Raw genomic sequence first — 23,101 nt, forward strand, 5'->3', positions numbered from 1 at the left:
ACTACCTAAAGAAAATAAAAATGGAAGTCCATTCTTGTCAGCACCGTTTGGTTTCATTGCTGCTACTTTGTTTTTGGATGCTGTTCATCAGAGCGCATGGATCACGCAAGGTTAGCAACTTAGCATGCCTTCTTCAAGAATTGTTTCTCACTCGAGATAATTTAACTCACTCAGAAATGTCTCAATGCCCTCTGTTATAGCTGTACATAGCGTATCTCGGTGACAGAAAGCATGCACGCCCAGACGACGTTGTTGCTTCTCACCATGATACGCTCTCGAGTGTTCTTGGAAGGTGACCTAGCTCCGTCAGTTACTCAATTTAATTACTTCATATTTTGCACCCTTTCACCTTTCTGGTTTTGCACAAACGGTTCCTTGGCGAACCATATGTACTTTCAAATTCAAGTGCATAACAAACCGTTTCTTGAATTCTTGCCAACCAAATGTTGAACTTTCAGTAAAGACGAATCCTTATCTTCCATCATCTATAACTACAAGCATGGGTTCTCAGGCTTTGCTGCCATGCTGACAGCTGAGCAGGCAGAACAGCTTGCAGGTCAGTTAATCCTACCTAGAATTAGGTTCACATCCTCTACCATAATGATACTACCATTATAGACACTGATGTGTGGAATAATAGGAGGGTAGAACCCACATGTTAGTGATTGTAATGGTAGTGCCATTATGGTAGAGGATCAGGATAATCTTGGTCTGCACACCAATCATAGATACTTCACACAAATTCTGATTCTGATGTGCGGTTTGCTTGATGTACATTGTATCTCCAGAGTTACCAGAAGTCATCAGCGTTCAGCGAAGCAGGAGGTACAGGACGGCGACCACACGGAGCTGGGACTTCCTGGGGCTGGATTACCAAAAGCCCAGTGAATTACTCAGAAGGAGCAACCACGGACAAGAGATAATCATCGGGATTATTGACACCGGTTAGTCTAGGGGGCATGTTTTAATTTTTTTTTGCGAGGTTTAAACGTTTATGGTGGCGCCATTTCTGGTGCAATCTAGTAAATAAACTAGGTGAAACCCCGCGCATTGTTGCGGGAATTTAGTATGATAACAATAAAAAATAATGTGTAAGATAGTTAGATAATATCAGATTAAGTAAATTAATATGGTTTATGATAATTTAAATTTAAATAGTATGTAGAATGATGATTCAAACGTAAAAAGTAAGCTGGTATGACTTTATGGAAAAAGAAAAGTAGGGAGATAGTTTGGACCGTAGATTAATCATTTAAAGGTTGTGATATGACTTAATTCGAGGAAAAAAGGAGAAAGATAATTTGAACCATAGATTAATCATTGAGTAAATTTCACAAAACTACAGATACTATGGCTAAATTATCACAAAACTACAGTTTTAACTCAGTATATCACAAAACTACACATTTAAGATGAAGTGTCACAAAACTACATGTTTGGTAACTAAATTATCATAAAACTATAGGTTTAAAACCAATTTAATCACAAAGTAATAATGCTTATAGCTCCACCATAACAATAGTGCTAGGGATTTAAACTACAAAAGTTGTAGTTTTGTGATAAGTTCAATATTAAATATGCATTTTTGTGATACTTAACCTAAAATCTGTAGTTTTGTGATAAATTTGGTGCTAAATGTGTAGTTTTGTGATACAACTCCTTAAATCTGTAGTTTTGTGATAATTTAGTCAAAATACCTGTAGTTTTGTGAAATTTACTCTTAATCATTTAAACAATTACTAAGTGAGGATAAACTATATAAGTATATAGGATGTCATAAAAGATAATAAAGATATACATTGAAACATTATGTGAATTATATTGGATGATAATTTAACATGTTTGTATTTGAAAAACTCTTAAATTATAAAAACTATAAAGATATAGTATATTTGCATGATGTTTAAATGTAATGATTGTTGTTGGATGATGATGTGACATCTTGTTAGTAGATGATGATATGGCATCTTTGCATGTCAAGTTTAAGAAGTTAGTGGGGGATAACTTTATAGTAAGATAGGATGCACTTGCCACAGGGATATGGCCGGAGTCAAGAAGTTTCAGCGACGAAGGATACGGGCCGGTGCCGGCACGGTGGAAGGGCGTGTGCCAGGTCGGAGAAGGATGGGGCAGCAACAACTGCAGCCGCAAGATCATCGGCGCGCGGTTCTACCACGCCGGGGTGGACGAGGACGACCTCAAGATCGACTACCTCTCGCCCCGCGACGCGAACGGCCACGGCACGCACACGGCGTCCACCGCGGCGGGCTCCGTCGTGGAGGCGGTCAGCTTCCACGGGCTGGCCGCGGGCACCGCCCGCGGCGGCGCGCCCCGGGCGCGCATCGCGGTGTACAAGTCCGTCTGGGGCAGGGGCGGCGCCGGGTCAGGGAACTCCGCCACCGTGCTCGCCGCCATCGACGACGCCATGCACGACGGCGTGGACGTGCTATCCCTGTCCCTCGAGGTTCAGGAGAACTCGTTCGGCGCGCTGCACGCCGTCCAGAAGGGGATCACCGTCGTGTACGCCGCAGGGAACTCTGGACCTGTGCCGCAGGTGGTTGGGAACACGGCTCCATGGGTCATCACAGTCGCAGCAAGCAAGATCGATCGGTCTTTCCCGACCGTGATCACTCTGGGGGACAAGACTCAGATAGTGGTAGGAGGCGCAAATGCGAACCATTTATCACCTCATGGTGTGTGCTCAACTGCTCAACGGCTGATCTTGTGCGAAACTCTGGCTATTTTGCAGGGACAGTCCATGTACAGCGAAGGGAAGAACTCATCAGGAAGCACCTTCAAACTTCTAGTAGATGGAGGCCTGTATGAAAAAAAATGCCTTTGCCAATATTTTTTTCTGCTTAATTTATAAGAAGCTAATGAGCTGTTCGTTTTCTTGTGTGGATAGATGCACCGATAATGATCTGAACGGCACGGACATAAAGGGAAGAGTTGTGCTGTGCACCTCCCTCGGGATACCACCGCTTATGCTTTTCCCGGTAGCATTGAAAAACGTCTTGGATGCTGGGGGTTCAGGTCTAATCTTCGCTCAATACACAACTGACATCCTGGACGTCACAAAAAACTGCAACGGCACTGCCTGTGTTCTTGTGGACCTTGACACTGCACAACTGATCAGCTCATACATCAGCGGCACAAGGTAAAACAAATTGCAAACTTCTCTAATGAGTTCAACACTTCCTAAACTATTATCGTATTTAAGCAGCTCACCAGTGGCAAAGATCGAACCACCACGCACTGTCACGGGTGAAGGGATACTGGCACCAAAAGTGGCAGCATTCTCCTCGAGAGGTCCATCAGTTGATTACCCTGATATTATTAAGGTAGCTAACTCCAACTTAGCACTCAGCTAGGCGCTAGAGGTTCATCCGATGAAAGCCGGGGAATTTCTTCATCTTACCAGCGGTCTGGTTGCTTCTGTAACAGCCTGATGTAGCTGCACCAGGATCCAACATTTTAGCAGCCGTGAAAGACGGATACAAACTTGAGTCAGGAACATCAATGGCAACGCCACATGTTGCAGGCATTGTTGCGCTGCTGAAAGCTCTCCATCCAGACTGGTCTCCAGCTGCAATAAAATCGGCAGTTGTTACTACTGGTACAGAAATTCAATACCCCAACCTCTAAATCGTTCCTGTGATTTTCTGCAATCTTACCCATGTTTCATTTTGCATACTGAAGCGTCTGTAACTGATGAACGAGGCATGCCAATACTGGCAGAAGGAGTGCCTCGGAAGATCGCTGATCCGTTTGACTACGGAAGTGGAAACATTAACCCAAACAGGGCAGCTGATCCTGGCCTCATTTATGACATCGACCCAACAGATTACAACAAGTTCTTTGCGTGCACCATCAAGACATCTGCCAGCTGCAATGCAACAATGCTACCTAGGTATCACCTGAACCTACCATCAATCGCTGTTCCTGATCTCAGGGATCCAACAACTGTATCTAGAACAGTTAGAAATGTAGGTGAGGTTAATGCAGTTTACCACGCTGAAATCCAGTGCCCACCTGGAGTTAAAATGGTTGTTGAGCCATCTGTTCTTGTCTTCGATGCTGCAAACAAAGTTCACACCTTCAAGGTTAGTTTTTCACCTCTATGGAAATTGCAAGGGGACTATACATTTGGCAGCCTTACTTGGCACAATGACAACAAGTCAGTGAGAATTCCAATAGCAGTCCAGATCACCATCCAAGATTTCTATGCAGATGTTGCATAACCTGGGCAAAACATGCAGGCAATAACACAGTGCTCTTAGAGGCAATAGAGCAAAATACAGGATATACCAATTTCCACAGAGATATGGTTGCTTGTAAATACTTATCACCAGAATAATGAGTTAATGACCGGCCAATGTTGACTGGTCAATGTATTTCATTTCTATCACGTATCTGATTATCACTTCGATGGATGGTCAATTTCATACCATGTTGGTTACAGAAATACAAAAATGTTCAGGTCTATGTCATGCCATGTCTTAAAATATCATGTAGTTTTTCCTCCCACCTAACGCGGTATGACACTGATTAAAGTCACAATGCTTACCTGCAATGACAAAGAGGGGTGGTAAAAAGTCACAAGATGACACTCAAAACATGCTTTGCAAGTTCATTTGCAATCAGAAGTCAGTCCCACACACGATTTTACTTGATGGAAATTCCAGGTATTTGATCTGTTAGCTACTCTGTAGAAAAGAAGGTAAGGAAAATGGCACCCCCGTATTGTGTAAAGTTCTATAGCCTGACTCCACCTATCAGACATTTATTCACGTTTTGGTTTGCCCATGTCAACAAGTTGCGACAGTAAGAGTGCACAGGTTACTTCTCATCAAAGCACACGACTACTTTTTAGGACAAAAAACTCCAACAAAATCTTCTGTTCATGTTATATCCCTTCCCATGTTAAATTTAGTTATCATACAAAGAGTCAATGTCATGCAAGCTAAGAAAATCCAGATGATTAGTACAAACTACAGAGTATCCAAGATGAACTCATAGTATGATGTATTTTGACGAGCAAGGGAAAGAAAAGGTCTATGTGCATGTGGAACAACATTGGTCATAATGGAATTAATAATCCACAAATGGTTACACATGACCTGTACACCAACAAACACATGACTTACGAACAAAGGATAGCATCGCTTGTTCAAACGGGACGAGTCAAAACTTCTGGAGATGGACTATTTGCACATTGTGTTGTTATCTGAGTATTATCTGTGTAGCTTAGAACTGATCATTAAAATGAAAAACAAAATAAAATAGAAGTCTTACAAATTTATCTGAGTATTATCTGGTTTACTACGTATTTCAATAGCGAAACAAATGCATTGATGTAAAATAATACAGTTTCATCTCAGTCAAAATATTTTAAAGAGAAACCAACAGGGGCCTGGTGGTGCTAAAGTCTAACATAGGAAGATCGCAGCATATCATCAGCTAACTACTACAATGGATATTGACAGGCAAATACGGAGTAGCTTTCAAAATTTTGGGGAAAAAGATAACTCATCCAACATAACTGTCTTCTTCCATTTGTATGTCATGTTTCTGTCAATTCTCAAGATGCCCAGCAGAGAAACTTGCCTCTATAAATTGTACATTGATGGGTTGGAGAAAAACGTGCACAGATATAAACAATGACCTTACACTCTTCGTAACCAATTTATCAGCTCGCCACTAATCCTGCCCTCTATATCTATCTCTGATTATCCAATTGAAGTGCAACAAGAACTCGCTAATGTGATTGAGCATACTCGAGGCAGTGTGCCACTCCATGAGTCCAAGATCCAGTGCTCACCAGGAATCAAAATCGGCATCGATCCATCTGTTCATAGTTAGACTATCACATGTACGGCAATGAAGGGGGCTACATTTTTTTTTTTTAAAAAAAAAAGAAGGCAAGAAGATTGCCTTACTTGGAAGGATAGCCGCACCATACAGTGAGGATCTCAAATGCTGTACAGATTACGGCTCATAATTTCTACCGCTGATGTAGCATAGCCCGAATGTCCGTGAAAATTGCAAAATAAGAGGCAAATCCGAGAGGGAGAAACGATCTGAACACCGCGTGTTTGTGCCCGTAGAAGAGGATAAGAGTCGTTCTGTGCTTGTGAGGATTACCTTTCTTCACTCGCCGTCAATTGGGACGGCCGCCGAGGGAGACGAAACCGGCAGAGGAGGGACGAACTCGGGTCGCCCGGCAGCATCCGGCGGGCGACGCCTCGGTGCGTGTGCGGAGCTAGCTCCTAGCGGCGGGGGGGGGGGGGGGGGGGTGGGGCTTTTTCGTTGCTACCTCCTTCATCATCGGCTTGGCCGGCTCAGACGCTGGGAACTTGGGGACAGCATTTGCCGGCGGCCGCCCGCCGACGATGACCGAGGCGACGACTGCTGGCCAGAGTTGGCTCGCCGCACGGCGGCGCCGCCGTGCCGGTGTTGGATTCGACGATCCTGTACATGGAGAGAGAGTCGGATATGGGATGCCTTCTTTCTGGCCTCGAAGCACAAAATGGGCCTTGTGCTCCGAAGTGGACCTAATAGGGCCCTTGAATAACTGGACCCTGTCCAGATTAACTGGGCCGAGCCACGAAAGGCCTGAGCCATTCAGCCGTATTCAGCGATGCCGCTTAAGATGATCCCAGTAGATTCCTAGTTAGACACTACGATGTAAACCTGAGAATGAAATCACTAATTACTGATTCAACCCTTTAAATCTTCATGCAATCAGTAAGTTCTGATTCAACACTCTCACATCTAAAACAAAAGATTAAACCCTTTTACCACTTCAAAGGAAAGAGCACGTAAGTTGACAGCTACTTTCCGTTGCAGGACATGGTCGCGATAAGGAGATGGATGATGCATATGCTTGTTTCTTTAATTAAGGATCTTACATATGGTTGAGAAATTGATTGATCATAAGTAACATAGCCAACTGAGCTTCAGCATGGGTGCTCCAACCATATGTAATCAGGGAAAAAAAAAAGAATACTCCAGCAATAAGTCAGCGTAGTTACAGTTACATGAACCGGTCTAAGGAAAACGGATGCGCTCGTCACATGAACGACAAACAAACCCAAATGTAAACTTTGAAATTACCGTATCTATGAAGCTAATCAAATGGAAAGAACAAGAGAACGGGAAAATAACAGGTGCACTCGGGGAAGAACTCAACCTCCAGACACCTACAAATACTAGTCGACGAGATTGCACGAAATGGTGAAGAGCCTGTGAGAGTAGAGTAGAGTCACTCTAGTATATGCGAAATGGGATTATATTCTTCTTCTCGTGCAATTCTACTACTTTACTTTTGCACATTGTTGTTCAGAGCACACGGATCTCGTAAGGTAGTTATAACTAAGCGTGCATGCTCATTGTATGCTTGAATTACACAGTACTGTTTAAATTAAGGAGTACATAACTAGTTCAGACATGTCGCTAATTAACCGCCTGCACCTCTAGCTTTACATAGCATATCTCGGTGATGTAAAACACAGCCACCCCGACGATGTCATCGCTTCACACCATGATATGCTCACCACTGTTCTTGGAAGGTATGCGTACCCATTGTCAGTTTAACCATGCTTAATTTGTATGATCACTTTGATTTATCTACGGTTATTTTATAATGTGCTTCGCCGTCGACGAATTAGTTAAGTATGTGTATTCGTAAACTTTTTAGCAAGGAAGATTCTTTGGCCTCTATCATCCACAACTACAAGCATGGTTTCTCAGGCTTCGCCGTGATGCTTACTGAAGATCAAGCAAAGCAACTTGCAGGTCAGGGTTTTGTCATCTAACCCTGTGTGTTTTTCAATTGCTAACAATGCCTTTGTTAATAACTGATTTGGTCAATTCATGTACTCCCTCTGTTTCACAATGTAAGTCATTCTAACATTTTCTACATTTATATTGATGTTAATGAATCTATACATATATATCTATCTAGATTCATTAACATCAATATGAATGTGGAAATGAATCTATACATATATATCTATCTAGATTCATTAACATCAATATGAATGTGGAAAATGCTAGAATGACTTACATTGTGAAACGGATGGAGTATATTTTAACTTTTGGAGTTCTTTTTCTCATTAGGGCTTTCTCCTAGGGATTAATAGAACAAGACCTAATGGGATATAGCCCCTGGTTATATATATTGTCATATTAATTCGCATTCTTTTACAGAATTTCCGGAAGTCCTTAGTGTGGAACCAAGCAAAACGTATACGACGGCGACCACTCGGAGCTGGGACATGCTTGGACTGAACTACAGAATGCCCACTGAACTGCTCCAGCGAACCAACTACGGCGAGGAGATAATCATTGGCATTGTTGACACTGGTTAGAATTTGATAAAAGTCGATTACTGCATGATCTTACTCAATGAACAAATTAAATGATCTGTGCAGATGCATTAATTTCGCGTCAAAGCTTTCGCGTACTACAGGTATATGGCCGGAGTCGAGAAGCTTCAGCGACGAAGGTTACGGGCCGGTGCCGGCACGGTGGAAAGGCGTGTGCCAGGTCGGCGAAGGATGGGGCAGCAACAACTGCAGCCGCAAGATCATCGGCGCGCGGTTCTACCACGCCGGGGTGGACGAGGACGACCTCAAGATCGACTACCTCTCGCCCCGCGACGCGAACGGCCATGGCACGCACACGGCGTCCACCGCGGCGGGCTCCGTCGTGGAGGCGGTCAGCTTCCACGGCCTGGGCGAGGGCGCCGCCCGCGGCGGCGCGCCCAGGGCTCGCATCGCCGTGTACAAGTCCATGTGGGGCAGCGGCAGCGGCGCGGGGTCCGGGAGCACCGCCACCGTGCTGGCCGCCATCGACGACGCGATCCACGACGGCGTGGACGTGCTGTCGCTCTCCCTGGGGACCCTGGAGAACTCCTTCGGCGCGCAGCACGCCGTCCAGAAGGGGATCACCGTGGTTTACGCCGCCATGAACCTTGGGCCTGCGCCTCAGGTGGTTCAGAACACTGCCCCTTGGGTCATCACCGTCGCGGCGAGCAAGATCGATCGGTCCTTCCCGACGGTGATCACGTTGGGTGACAAGCGACAGATAGTGGTACGCTACGTTCAAACTTCGAAGTTCAAAACGCCGTGCCACGAAGAACAAGAGTGTGCCGTGCATGCGTTGATTATATGTACTCTGCTGATGCATATCAAATCTTCCCATTTTCAGGGACAATCTCTCTACTCTCAAGGGAAGAACTCATCGCTCAGCGGTTTCAGACGCCTTGTCGTTGGAGTTGGAGGCAGGTAAATAATTAAAGTCTTTCCTTTTCTCCCAAAAAAAATGTGGAGTACGGTTTTGCTATATGTTTATCAACATTTTTTCCCTCAGAATCACTTGAATTTTTAACGGTTAGATTTTGCATTGAGATTCACGTTTTCTTTTGCGTCGTCGTTCTCACGTGAAGCGCAGTCGCATCTGGCCTCGCTCGCTCCTTGTTGTTCGCTCTGGTTGTGGTAGAGTTTTTCTTTACTTCTTGTACGTTGACCTGCTCCTCGAGTAGCAAAAACAGTAATGTATTATGTACTACCACACTTCTGGTTGTAGAGTATTCCGTCCGTTCCATTTCAGGTTATAAATCGTGTTGGTCAAAGTCAAACTATTTAAAGACCAAATTTTATAGATAAATATAGTAATATTTACAACACCAAATTAGTTAAATTAAATTTATAATTGAATATATTTTTATGATATATTTGTCTTGAGTTGAAATTATTATTATTATTTTCTATAAACTTAGTCAAACTTAGAGCAGTTTAATTCTGACCAAAATCAAAACGTCTTATAACTTGAAACGGAGGGAGTAGTAAGTTACTATGCAAAGGTCACATATGACATCTTGTGCTTTTTTTAATCAAGAATTATGTCTATAGCTACTGTTGTTTTACCAATTTACCACTTAGTCAAACTTAGAGCAGTTTAATTCTGACCAAAGTCAAAATGTCTTATAACCTGAAACGGAGGGAGTAGTAAGTTACTAGTTTTATCTATTAGTGTCAACATCGGGGAAAAAAAAGATAGTATGCAGTAAGTACGGACATGATTGATATGAAGTAACAAGTGTGGCAGCACAAGTTCATGTCTAGTAATTTAGAATTTAAACACAGATTATGTGTTTAAAGTCACCCTAGATATCTAAGCAGTCACTTGTTAAATTAAACTGCTTAATTCTTTGTGAAAATGTCACGAGCTCGGAAGCTGATACAATTTCACTTGGCTTTTCTATGGTTAATTAGGTGCACAGAGGATGCTCTGAATGGCACGGATGTCAAAGGAAGCATTGTGCTGTGCGCATCTTTTACTCTCAACAAACCATCTATCCTTTTCCAAGAAGCTCTAGGAAACGTCGTGAAAGGCGGAGGGGTGGGCATGATTTTCGTTCAGTATACGTGGGATATTGTAAGTTCGACAGCCAGATGCAACGGTATTGCGTGTGTTATTGTGGACTATTACACAGTGAAACAGATCGGAAAATACATACTCAGTGCAAGGTAACACACTTCCTGATCAATTCATACGTGCTCTCAAATAAAGATATAAAGTTAAGATCTTAAGTTTAAGAAAGATACAGATACAATATTTGGATCAATTGAATAGTTTGCAATGGCATGACACAATTCTGGTTGTCCGAGCAGTTCACCCATTGTGAAGATCGATCCAGCACGCACCGTAACGGGGAATGAGATAATGGCACCAAAAGTGGCAGATTTCTCTTCAAGAGGCCCTTCAACTGATTACCCTGAAATTATCAAGGTACCTAGACCACCACACACACACACACACAAATCCACGTCTCCACTGGTGTCTCACAAGCCATATAATCATTTGAAATCTAACTTCAGTCTTGCTTCTTTAACAGCCAGACATAGCTGCACCAGGATTCAACATCTTAGCAGCAGTGAAAGGCACATACGCATTTGCCTCAGGGACGTCAATGGCTACTCCGCATGTAGCAGGCGTTGTCGCGCTGCTGAAAGCTCTGCATCCAAGCTGGTCACCTGCTGCACTAAAATCAGCCATAGTCACCACAGGTGAGGCCAGCTTCTCTGGAAAAATGTTTCACTTCATCTATGGGCATTTCTGCATCTGTCTAACCTATGCTCCATTTGCATGGTGAAGCATCTGTAACTGATGAGCGTGGCATGCCCATACTGGCCGAAGGGTTGCCTCGGAAGATTGCTGACCCATTTGACTATGGAGGCGGGCACATCAACCCTAACAGAGCAGCTGATCCTGGCCTGATTTACGACATTGATCCAAGCGATTACAACAAATTCTTTGGATGCACTGTAAAGCCATATGTAAGGTGCAATGCGACATCGTTGCCTGGGTATTATCTGAACCTACCGTCCATCTCAGTTCCCGATCTTAGGTATCCGGTCGTCGTATCAAGAACGGTCACAAATGTAGCTGAGGTTGATGCTGTTTACCACGCTGCAATCGAGAGCCCACCTGGCGTAAAGATGGATGTTGAGCCACCTGTTCTGGTGTTCAATGCTGCAAACAAAGTTCATACGTTCCAGGTAAAGCTTTCACCTCTATGGAAGCTGCAGGGGGACTACACGTTTGGGAGCCTTACTTGGCACAACGGCCAGAAGACAGTGAGAATCCCGATAGCAGTCAGGATTACAATTCAGGATTTCTACGCAGACATTGCATAAAAGCCAGGCAGGATCATAATGTTCTTTCTTTTACCAGGATCATAATGTTCTTAGTAACAATAGGATAAACTATAATAAATGCCTTGTTCCACAGAAGTAATTTCAATATCTACTTGATCAATCAGCCACAACAGTATTACCATGAATTCTATGTAGCTTTTATTGCCATTCATCTATAAGAATATCCTACCGGTATTTATTTGGATGGCAACTTCATTTAGTGTTTAGTGCTCGCTGCATTGAAAATACAGAAAAAAGAAGGATGGCTATGAAATGAAATAATGAGGTCCTGTGAATCATCCTGCTCACTTCAATCTAGAACACAGACCAAAATGAGAAGCTGTTTATCTGGATTCAGCTCAGTATTACGCCTAAGGGCGTGATAACTAAACAGTCCTAAGGGCATGATAACTAAACAGAACTATAAAATTGAGTCTCGCGAGGCATCTTTGTTCGACTAGTTAGTTCTTTCATATTTTCAAGATTTCCACACCTCACTGGAGACTCTACTAAAAGCAATAGTAGATTATTATGTTCCGAACTACCAAACTGAATTGATTTACCTATAAGAATTTGCTAGGAATTGCTAGTCTCTACACCCACATTGGACTCGTGTTGCTGTAAAGTGTAAACTGAGTGTCACAGCATTCGCATCAAATACTATCTAGACATTTTGTTCTGAATGATGTCCAATCACACGAAAATCACATGCCAATGTTAGCAGAAGTGGCAATACCTCGGAAGCAATATCCATTTGGCTATGGAGGTTGCACATAGCTAGATTGGAGCAGCTGATGCTGGCATCCCAAGGGATTATACCAAATTCTTCACCGTGCAAGTTCGAGTAATATGATATTTGCATTTTTTTTTCCAGCAGACATGTATAATGGACAGGGCGAAGGTAGCGAACCTGGTGGGCTGGTGGCCAAGGGAGGTCAAGGGTCAGAGGCGTTTGGCGATCCTCTAACTATTTGCCACTTTTAGATTGGGCAATTATCCAAATGCCCTTTTTGTTTGCACATATTTTTTTCCCCTCTTATGAGATGCCATCTTAACTATTTGCCACTTTTGCCCAAGTGGCATGCCAACATGGCAATGGAGGGAAGAAACCGGTGTGGGACCCACTAGTTAGCCTCCTTCTTCTCCTCTCCTCTCTCCCTCCGATGCTACGCGTCCTCCGGCGCCACCATTCCGCCGGCGACGCTGCTACGAGGGGCCCGTCCGGTGCCGCTACGCCTCCTCCGCCAACGCCGCCGCCGCGAGGGGCCCGTCCGCCGCCGCTTCGCCTCCTCTGCCAGCGCTGCCGCCGCTAAGCTTCCTCCTCCGCCGCGCTGCCGCTACGCCTCCTCGGCGGTCGCGAGGAGCTCGTCCACCGCCGATTCTACGTGTCCTCCGCCAATGCCGCCACTCCGCCTTCACCGCCTCCGCAAGGAGCCCGTCCGTCGCCGCTACGCTTCCTCCTCTGCCGGCGCCACCGCGTCCTCCACCGTCACGAGGAGCCCCGCCTGCCGCTGCTCCTCCTCACCCGGCGCCACTGCTTCGTCACGATGGCACAACACCGGATCGAAGGGAGAGAAGAAGGAGAGATGAGAGGCTGACTAGTAGGTCCCACACCGGTTTCTCCTCTCCGTTGCCATGTTGGCATGCCACGTGAGCAAAAGTGGCAAATAGTTAAGATAGCATCTCATAAGAGGGGCAAAAAAAAATGTGCAAACCTAAAAGGGGTATTTAGATAATTACCCAATCTAAAAGTGGCAAATAGTTAAATTCCCCAGCCGCGGCCGCGGTGGAGGCTCGGTGTCCTCGGTGTGTAGATTCTAGTTTTTGGGCCTCGTCTTCTTGTTAGTTAGGATGGGCCCGATCCGTCAAAAACAGGCTGACTCGGCTGCTTGGGCCCCTACCACCCTATGGCCTTCCTAGCACTGGTCGATGCAAACAAGACAATGCCACTTCGGCCCCGATCGAATCTACTTAAAAGGATAAATTAAATTTTGGATTTAAGTTATACGTTTTTTAAACTACTAAATGGTGTGTTTCGTGTAAAAACTTTCTATATGAAAGTTGTTCTAAAATATCAGATTAATCATTTTTCAAGTTTGTTATAATTAAAACTAAATTAATCACATATTATTACCACATCGTTTTGCGTGAAACACTTAATCTTCATCTTCAGAAGATTCAAACACCACCTTTATTCGTTTGATTTCGATAAAAAGCCACTCACTAAATACGCTGGATAAAATATCACTTAGTACTTTGCCTTCTGATTAAAATGCCACTTTGAAGAGTTTTAAAATGACCAAAACGCTAACCAGCGCTGTTGCTAGTAACTACGACCTTTCAAATCTCATTGGCTTCTTTCGTGCAACTTCCTTGTACCAGAAACGCTCACCAACAAAAGAAAAGGGTACGTTCACTGTCCACTTGCTAAAACAAATGTTCAGTACTGTCCAAGGAGAAAACAGACGGATGATATACTAAGAAAAATCACTCTCTCGCGCCGCTCTCACGCGGGCGGCTCGGGAGCGAAACCCTAGCCGCCCGCGCCGCACCCTCCCAACGCCTCCAGCCACCTCGCCGCCGCCGGAGCCCGCCGCCGGAAACCGTGCGGCCGGTCGGGAAGGCGGCGGCGGGGAAAACGTGCCGGCGGCGGAGCACCCCCTCGGCGTGGGAGGCGGCGCTACGCACGCACGGCGGAAGACGGCGGCCGGAGCGGCCGGCGGGGCGGATCCGGTCGCGCCGGACGCGGATCCGGCCTCCCCGTTGGAGGATCTGGCCCCCCGCCGGCCAGATCGGGAGAGGGGCGGCGGCGGCGCGGTAAGATGGCGGGCGGCCTCGAGCTCGCGGCGACGGCGACGCGGCAAGTCGGCGGGCGGCCTCGAGCTCCCGACGACGGCGGCGCGGCAAGACGGCGGGCGACCTCGTGCTTGCGGCGACGGCGGCGCGACCTCGAGCTCGCGGCAGCGGGGGCGCGACTCGGCGGAACAGCTCGCGGCGGCGGCGGCCGCGACGGCGCGGCAACGCGGATCGGAGGAGCAGCCTGGCCGGCACGCAGCGGAGGCTGACCGGCCAGACGGCTGTTGGTGACGGCGGCGACGGTCGTGCCCGCCGTGGTGCTCGTGGCAGTTGGCAGCGGCGTCGGCTGGCAGCGGTGGCGTCGAGCTGGCTGCTTGGTGGCGAAGGACGACGGCGCAACGGTTTGCGGAGGCGGAGGCTGGCATCGGTGGTAGTGGCGACGGCGGCCGTGGCTGTGGACGGTGGCGACGTCGGCGGATGCGGGTTGCTAGCGAGGTGGCTGGGCGTTCGGCAGCAGCGGCTGCGGTGGCGGTGACCGTGTCTGCGGTCACCGGAGGCATGGCGGACTCGGATGGCTAGCCGAGGGCGTGGCAGACGGCTGCTTTTGGCCGGCGTGGCGTCGTTTGGTGGAGGGGTCGGAGACCGGCTTGGCGCAGAGAGGCGCAGCCGATGGCAGTGGAGGCCGGCTCGGCGCGAGAGGCGCGGGCGGCGGAGATGAAGGCCGGCTTGGCGCGAGAGGCGCGGCCGATGGAGGGAGGCCGAAATGGCGCGAGAGGCGCATCCGGTGGAGGAGGCCGGTTTGGCGCGAGTGGCGCGGCCGGCGGTGGAGGAGGCGACCTAGGTGTGAGGAGGAGCTGCCGGTGGGAGTGGCACGGTCTTCGGCGCACGAAGGCTGGCCGGCGGGGGACGCCGGTGCAGGGGTTCCACATGTCGGCAGAGCTTGTGTGGTGGTGGAGCATCGGTGTATCAGCCGTGGATTCGCAAGTGGTGAGCGGCGGGTGAAAACCTAGTCTGGCCTCGGCCGGACCGACAACAATGCCTGAGGGCGTTGTCGTGCTGTCTCACCCCTCAAGGGTGGTTGCCGGGCGAAAGCTCAGTCTTGGCTCCTTTGAGCTTCGACGGATGGCGGCGGCGGTTTTCTGTCGCTTCTCTTCTTGAAGACGTCGTCTTGGCATCCCCTAGGGGGGTGATCTCGTCTGTGTCCCTTTGTTGGTCTAGTGGCGGTCGGTCACGCTTAGCGGCGGCCGTTCCAGTGCTAGCCTTCTCCTGGGTTGGTGTGTTGGTGATGTCGATGTGTGGGTGGTGGTTTTTTTTTCCTTTTTCCTGGTTACGACCCTCCAGGGTTGTAATCTTGTAATTTTTTCCTGCTCTATCAATAGAACTTCGCACCGTCTCGTGCGAGTCGTTCAAAAAAAAAAAAAAAACAGACGGATGATCAACCTTTCATCCTACCAATCTACCATCGAGAAGTATCATCACTCAAGAAGTTCATTCAAGGTTCAATTTATCCTCTTCTACTTCTCTTCCAAGAAAACAGATTGTGCTCCACTTGATTAACGCCTACTATTCCTTGGATTCGACTAGTCAAACTGTGGGTCATGACTCCATACAATGATGTCTAACAAATGCCAAGGAAAAAAATGATGACACATAAGCATGATAGTATCTTGCAAGAAAATCCCTGCTGATTGGAACGTTTTGACTAACTGTTTGGAAGAAATGCCAGATGATGTAACTGGGCGCAGAAATTTGCTCACACCAAGTGATTACACTCACTAACTGTTTGGAAAAAATCCCTGCTCGTCAGTGAGCTGATAGCTTCTTACTCTTATCCTGAAATATAGAGAAATATAAATCAGATATGTGGAGAGGAACATACAAATCAGAAATATACAGATTTTAGGCCATTGTTCACTGCACAGCACGGCAATACACGTCTTTATCCTCTCAACGTATAAATCAGAAATATAGAGATTCTAGGCCATAATTCTTATGCTGCAAGATAAGCTGGGGTTGGAACAGTGGTACAAACCCATGCTTCAGCCGCAAGGCATACCAGTTAAACTGGAATGAGGAAACTAGCCGCAATGCGTAACATTATATCCAAAATCTTGCACTGTGATTGACAATGAAGTTTTTTGAATTCATCGAACAGGACCTAGCTCTGCCCTTTCTTTCTGAAATAAATAATGCATTCTAGCTTGACAGCTAAAGATATTGGGTAATGGACTATAAATAACACCACCTACTGAAACGAACTAGTAATCACAACATGGCTTTTCACTTCTCTTCTCGACTGTTTTCATCTTGCCTCCTATTTAGCTTTTGCCTGATGTTAATAAGAGCACATGGATCTCGCAGAGTATGGATGACACACTGAACTGCATTTCATTTCATAAAACTGATCCTGTTGGAATGCTAAAAATGTTTTATGTGACTCTCTAAATGTAGTTGTACATCGCCTACCTTGGTGAGAAGAAACATGATGATCCTACTCTTGTGACTGGTTCACACCATGACATGCTCAGCAGTATTATTGGAAGGTAACCTCAGAATTTCTTCTTTTGGCTTTCGAGTTTGTTTCTAGAGATTTCTTTTCTTTGAACCACTTGATTTAACAATATCAAATATCTCTATAATTGGTTATGATAATTTACTAATTGAATTTCAGTAAGGAGGAGGCCAAGGCTTCCATCACCTACAGCTACAAGCATGGCTTTTCAGGCTTTGCAGCAATGTTAACAGAAGACCAAGCTGAGGATCTGGCAGGTAGGCGGATTTTTAACTGACCTTTATTTGTAAATAGTTCATGTTAAAAGCCTTTTGCTATCAGTTAAGATAGATGACTAGAGGATTCAGTTCCGATGTATTCCTAGCATTGAATGGTAAAAAGAAATGGCATGTTCACTAATGTGCTTATCAATTTACCATTGCAAACTGCTTTCACTATCAGAAACTGCCTCTGTAAAGCAAATGCGTTCTCCCCCAAAAAGAAATGGCATGTTTATTAATGTGCTTTATTTTTTGAGATGCTTTTTTTTTTCATGTTCAGAATTACCTGAAGTTATCAGTATTACTCCAAATCAGAAGCATGAGCTAATGACCACCAGAAGCTGGGATTTCCTCGGGCTTAAAAATGAACCACCCAGTGAGTTTCTGCAAAGGAGCAACTATGGAGAAGACATAATTATTGGGATAATTGACACTGGTAAGTCCATCATTTTAATGGAATCAATTGTAAAAATCTTGACCTACAGAATTCTTCCAAAATTCCTCATGCATGAACATGTACATGGATGTACATTAAGTAGGACAACACATACTATTGATGCAGGTATTTGGCCTGAATCAAAAAGCTTCCATGACCACGGATATGATGCAATACCATCACGATGGAAGGGCGTCTGTCAACTAGGAGAGGCCTGGGGGCCCTCCAATTGCAGCAGGAAAATCATTGGTGCACGGTACTACGCGGCTGGCCTTGACAAAGCCAACTTCAAGAAGAATTACATGTCTGCCCGGGACAACAATGGCCATGGAACACACACAGCATCCACAGCAGCAGGTGTGGCAGTAGAGGGGGTTAACCTCCATGGCCTAGGAGCTGGGGTAGCACGTGGTGGTGCACCCCGAGCACGGCTTGCAGTTTATAAGGTTGGGTGGGAGGAGGGTGGTGCTGGTGGAGTATACCTCGCTACTGCCGCAGTACTAGCAGCTCTAGATGATGCTATCCATGATGGAGTCGATATCCTGTCCCTCTCACTTGGTGTTGATGAGAATTCATTTGGGGCACTCCATGCAGTCCAGAATGGGATTACTGTTGTTTATGCCGGGGGAAATAGAGGCCCTCGACCTCAAGTCCTTTATAACACAGCTCCTTGGGTCATTACAGTCGCAGCGAGCAAGATTGATCGATCTTTCCCAACTGCCATCACCCTGGGAAACAAGCAAACATTAGTGGTACATGAGACTCGTGATCTCTGTTAGAACCTTTGCTCCATGCAATCTTCCTCAAGAATTTACCACTCAAAAGTACATGCTTTTATATTTGCAGGGACAATCACTCTATTACAAGTTAAAGAACGATACAGAGAGCAGATTTGAATCACTTGTAAATGGTGGCAAGTATGTATAAAGTTAATGCCAGTTTCTGATTAACATCATTTACATACCAACTTATGTTTAGGTGTTGAAGCTTTTTGCCTGTGTCTACAGTTGTTCAAGGGAGGCGTTAAATGGCACAAGCATCAATGGAAAAGTTGTTCTATGCATTGAATTAACTTTTGGCCCGATAGGAAGAATTTTCAAAGATGTCTTTGCAGGCGTTATTCAGGGTGGGGCGTCTGGTCTTATCTTCGCTTTTTATACCACGGATGTTCTTTTGAGCACAGAAGATTGCAAGGGGATAGCCTGTGTTTTTGTTGACAATGAGATTGGATATCAAGTTGCAACATACATAGGCAGTGAAAGGTATGGATAAATATTTAACGACCCACCAAGCTCTAGCTGTATTTTCTCTGTAACTATTTAAACTCCCAAATAATTTTGCTTTATTTTTTATCCAGATTACCCACTGTTAAGATTGAGCCAGCAAGTAGTATTACAGGAAATCAGGTCCCCGCTCCAAAGGTGGCAATATTCTCCTCAAGAGGCCCATCCATCAAATACCCTACAGTTCTTAAGGTACAATCTGAAAGGAAGTACATACTGTTGGTCTTTATTTTAGTTAGGAAAATCTTTATACAGACATCAGATACCGTGCACCTTAAGATGATTTTATTCCACAGGAGCATTTCCTAACCATATTATATCTGCTTTAACAGCCTGACATAGCAGCTCCAGGAGTCAACATCTTAGCTGCCAAAGAAGATGCATATGTATTTAACTCAGGGACATCAATGGCAGCCCCACATGTAGCAGGCGTTGTGGCATTGCTTAAGGCTCTACATCCTCATTGGTCTCATGCTGCTCTCAAATCAGCAATTGTCACCACAGGTAAATTACTTGAGTGTGCTATCCACATGAAACAACTATATAGGTAAATCCACTCAACCATGAATTACTCTTTTTTGCATGCAAAAGCATCAACAAAGGACGAATATGACACGCCGATATTAGCAGAAGCGCTTCCTCGGAAAGTTGCTGACCCTTTCGATTATGGAGGAGGGAACATAAATCCTATTGGAGCTGCTGATCCTGGCCTAATTTATGACATCGATCCAAAGGATTACAACAAATTCTTCGCTTGTCAGATCAAGAAATATGAGATCTGTAACATTACGACATTGCCAGCCTATCACCTGAATCTGCCTTCTATATCTATACCAGACCTAAGGCATCCAATAAACGTACGACGAGCAGTCACTAATGTCGGGGAGGTGGATGCGGTTTACCAATCCTCTATAGAATCCCCCCTTGGAGTGAAGATGACTATCGAACCGCCTGTCCTAGTCTTCAATGCTAGCAAGAAAGTGCATGCCTTCAAGATTTGCATTACACCTCTGTGGAAAGTGCAGGGAGGCTACACATTCGGCAGCCTAACTTGGTACAATGAGCACCACACTGCAAGAATCCCAATTGCTGTCCGGATCACAATTCAAGACTTCTACGCTGATGTTGCTTAGTAATGAACATATTTCTAGACAATGTATACTCAGTAATAAACATGTAAACCAATAGCGCTTGCAATAAGAACAATTTGCTTCATTGTTCATAGGAGTTGCATTTGTTGAGAATTATAGACATAAAACGGGGTGGCCAACAAGACAAATGGATGGATGGGTGGAACAACGAACCTGACGGCGCAGCCGGCGAAGGGAGGGGCGCGGCCGTGGGGGCGGAAACCGCTTCCGCCGTCGGCCCGTCGCCGTGGGACCTGACTTGGGACGAAGTGGCGCGGCCTTGCTACGGCTGGTTGGCATGTGCCGCTTGCACTTTCCGGTCTTGCTTGCCATCCGCCGCCACCGCCGCCGGCCGCACGGTGACGGACGGCATATGGCCTTTTTTAGAGAGAGAGAGAGAGGGGAGTAGAAGGCCGAGAATGATTATAGCCGGGCGTCCGGCGCGGGGAGCCAGATCGGGCGCTCCCCCGCATGCCCGCCCCCACGTGCACATATATTGGACTCACACAGTTTCTTTTTTTTTTTTTTTTACAAAAGATGTTTCACTTAGCGTAAATACAATGTTTCACTATTTATAAATCTAACGTTATAGTGAATTAAAATAATCTTTTAAAAAAACCCACATATTTTAGAAACTCTCATTTAAAGGAATTTGATTTATTTTTTATTCCACCAAAAATATTTCACCTAGTGTATTCACAATGTTTCACTATGTATAGATCTAATGTTGCAGTGAACGAAACATTCCATTGCAACAAAATAAACTCATATATTTTGGAAACCCCTATTAAGGAATTTTGGTTTATTTTTTATTTCACCGAAAAATGTTTCACCTAGTGTACTAACAATGTTTCACTGTGTACAGATATAATGTTGCAGTGAACTGAAATATTCTTTCACTATTTGCTGAAATATTGTTTTTATATAAGGTAAAACAACACCCGATTTAAATGAGTGAAACATTTTCGATCTACTTAGTGAAACAAATCCGATATACTTGGTAGAATATCGTGCAACATTTAAAAATAATTCAATAATAAGCTAATTTTTTTCGTCGAAATATATCCATGTGTGGTCTTGCTTTGAAGATTTAATTGTAACGAATTTAATGGTACAATCAAATCATGATTTGAATAAGTAATTTAGGAGAAAAATCAGTTTAAAATAGTTTTACACGTAGCATGACGTCAGCACCGATTTGCTCCAGCCGATCGGACGCTCCCGTAGAAGGCATAGGCAATGCTCCCTCACGTTGATTCTGTAATCTTGGACCTCTTTTGTGGCTAGTTGGTTTATACGGGCCTTCATCGTATGGGCTGGCTTATACAAAAACAAGGGCTTAAAGCATCATCAACACTTCAGCAGTGCCACCTTTTGGTTTTTGGCTTCTCCAACGGTTCCCTACGCCCCCCCCCCCCCCCCCCTAAAATCGGCATTTTCTTTTCCCCTAAACATTGGTATTCCTTCTTTCTTTACTTTTGCTCTCCACAAATCAGGTATCATTCTCGCTCTCAATTTTTGTCTCTTGAGCAAGACTTCTACCCGAGAAAATTTTTGTCTCTTGAGCAAGACTTCTACCCCAGAAAAAAGGGCGAGTGGGAGGACGATGCTAGATGGTCAATCGTGGAGCCAATTGACACGAGTTGATAAGGGCTAGGTGGTGTATCTTGGGAGGACAATACTTCCTCCGTCCTAAAATTCTTGACGTTTTAAGGTTTTCGATCCAAATTAGTAAGCAAACAAAACGACCAAGTTACCCTCATTCATTTGATTATCATTTGATTTAAGTGTACATGCATTCCCCAGAAGGTCCAGAGATATTTTCTGATTGCAATATTCCCACAACTCAGGGACACATGGTAGAGTCACAGTTCACATTGGTGCCATTGCCACAAAAAGTACGCAGTGCAAAGCCATCATTAGCAGATTCAAACATTTGAATTGATAATACGGCATCTTTTTTGGGACAACGTTGGGATGGTAAAACGACCAGAATTTCAGAATGGAGGAAGTACTAGATAGGTAATCGTAGAGTCAGATCGCACGATTTGATAATGCCCGAGTGGAGGAAGACCCTATTTTAGAGAGAAGGAAATACATTTTTAATCCTTAAATTCTCAATAGAGAATCTTTTTCAAAAAGAGATTTAGATCATTATCTAAAAAAAGGAGATTTAGGTAAGAGATTTTTAGGCACCTCTTCCCCACGCTCTTAGTTTTTTTGACCGAATATTGGTTTCTAGATATTGGATAGAGAAATCTATTCAAATCTCAATATCTGATTAAGAATCCAAAAAACAGAATTTTGGGATGAAATTTTAGATGTCTATCGGTGATGCTCTATGCCTTAACCAATATTATATTTTTCCCATATTTTTGGGATACTACATTTTTTTTACAGCATTACTCTCGATATCCCAATCCATCTTGCTCCACCATGTTTGATGGTGTTTCTAACAATAGTTTTCCACGATTCTACGTAACAATCCTGTCTAATAGATCAACCGGCTACTAGAGAAAAAAAAAACATGCCCATAACGGTAGTCATATTATTTCAAAAATTGTTTTGATAAGGTAGCAAAGCACATACCCCCTCAACATCTTACCATACCAAAATTTGGGTAATACTCATCCATTTATCTGACAATAATACAATGTGCATCAAATCAAACACATATTTTCCATCTCTACCTGGCACTACAAAATTTCGTTAGTTCCTTAAACCAGACCAATCCAATACGCCTAAGACAAATGGCTTCAGTCAGCCGGCAGCACCCACATGGAAGCGAAGCGCCAATGGATCAGCACTCGAATGCAAAAGTCTGATCATCTCCATATTATCCAGAAGTATTAGAGTTATATGAGCTTACCTGTACCCTTTTCTTCCAGATAAACAAAAGATCAGAAAGCAGCGACGTCTTGTAAGACTAAACTTGCACGAATCAGCACTCTAGCCGTCTAGTCTCCATCAGTTAAACGA

At 44.9% G+C, this 23,101-nt stretch overlaps 3 protein-coding genes and 2 long non-coding RNA genes across 6 annotated transcripts; 3 read left to right on the forward strand and 2 right to left on the reverse strand.

Moving 5' to 3' along the window:
• On the forward strand, positions 1 to 4,490 carry LOC4325624 (subtilisin-like protease SBT3.5). The gene is made up of 10 exons (XM_015766515.3): positions 1 to 110; positions 201 to 292; positions 459 to 556; positions 789 to 944; positions 2,037 to 2,656; positions 2,750 to 2,820; positions 2,906 to 3,157; positions 3,224 to 3,341; positions 3,445 to 3,616; positions 3,700 to 4,490. Exons 1-10 carry the CDS (start codon positions 21 to 23, stop codon positions 4,239 to 4,241), a joined length of 2,211 nt encoding a protein of 736 aa, XP_015622001.1. The 5' UTR covers positions 1 to 20; the 3' UTR covers positions 4,242 to 4,490.
• Positions 2,723 to 6,479, reverse strand: LOC107279871 (uncharacterized). The gene is made up of 7 exons (XR_010740479.1): positions 6,145 to 6,479; positions 4,160 to 4,242; positions 4,033 to 4,077; positions 3,675 to 3,963; positions 3,419 to 3,586; positions 3,229 to 3,327; positions 2,723 to 3,128 (listed from the first exon to the last, which is right to left on the reverse strand). It is a non-coding gene; the product is annotated as an uncharacterized lncRNA (long non-coding RNA).
• An 804-nt stretch (positions 6,480 to 7,283) lies between these two features.
• Positions 7,284 to 11,813, forward strand: LOC4325625 (subtilisin-like protease SBT3.8). Its single transcript, XM_015780640.3, has 10 exons — positions 7,284 to 7,364; positions 7,480 to 7,571; positions 7,700 to 7,797; positions 8,212 to 8,367; positions 8,474 to 9,096; positions 9,214 to 9,290; positions 10,281 to 10,535; positions 10,680 to 10,797; positions 10,904 to 11,075; positions 11,164 to 11,813. Exons 1-10 carry the CDS (start codon positions 7,284 to 7,286, stop codon positions 11,703 to 11,705), a joined length of 2,214 nt encoding a protein of 737 aa, XP_015636126.1. The 3' UTR covers positions 11,706 to 11,813.
• A 4,179-nt stretch (positions 11,814 to 15,992) lies between these two features.
• On the reverse strand, positions 15,993 to 20,521 carry LOC107280209 (uncharacterized). 2 transcript variants are annotated; one of them, XR_001544055.3, is made up of 4 exons: positions 20,297 to 20,521; positions 18,192 to 18,437; positions 17,560 to 17,671; positions 15,993 to 16,334 (listed from the first exon to the last, which is right to left on the reverse strand). It is a non-coding gene; the product is annotated as an uncharacterized lncRNA (long non-coding RNA). The 2 variants fall into 2 exon arrangements; XR_010738818.1 differs by having other exon boundaries at positions 17,757 to 18,437.
• Positions 16,733 to 20,214, forward strand: LOC4325626 (subtilisin-like protease SBT3.5). Its single transcript, XM_015772528.3, has 10 exons — positions 16,733 to 16,863; positions 16,953 to 17,044; positions 17,173 to 17,270; positions 17,554 to 17,709; positions 17,836 to 18,461; positions 18,556 to 18,626; positions 18,717 to 18,971; positions 19,067 to 19,184; positions 19,325 to 19,496; positions 19,584 to 20,214. Exons 1-10 carry the CDS (start codon positions 16,774 to 16,776, stop codon positions 20,123 to 20,125), a joined length of 2,220 nt encoding a protein of 739 aa, XP_015628014.1. The 5' UTR covers positions 16,733 to 16,773; the 3' UTR covers positions 20,126 to 20,214.
• Positions 20,522 to 23,101: the final 2,580 nt, after the last annotated feature.

Source organism: Oryza sativa, chromosome 1 (genome assembly GCF_034140825.1).
Source record: "Oryza sativa Japonica Group chromosome 1, ASM3414082v1".
Taxonomy (NCBI): domain Eukaryota; kingdom Viridiplantae; phylum Streptophyta; class Magnoliopsida; order Poales; family Poaceae; genus Oryza; species Oryza sativa.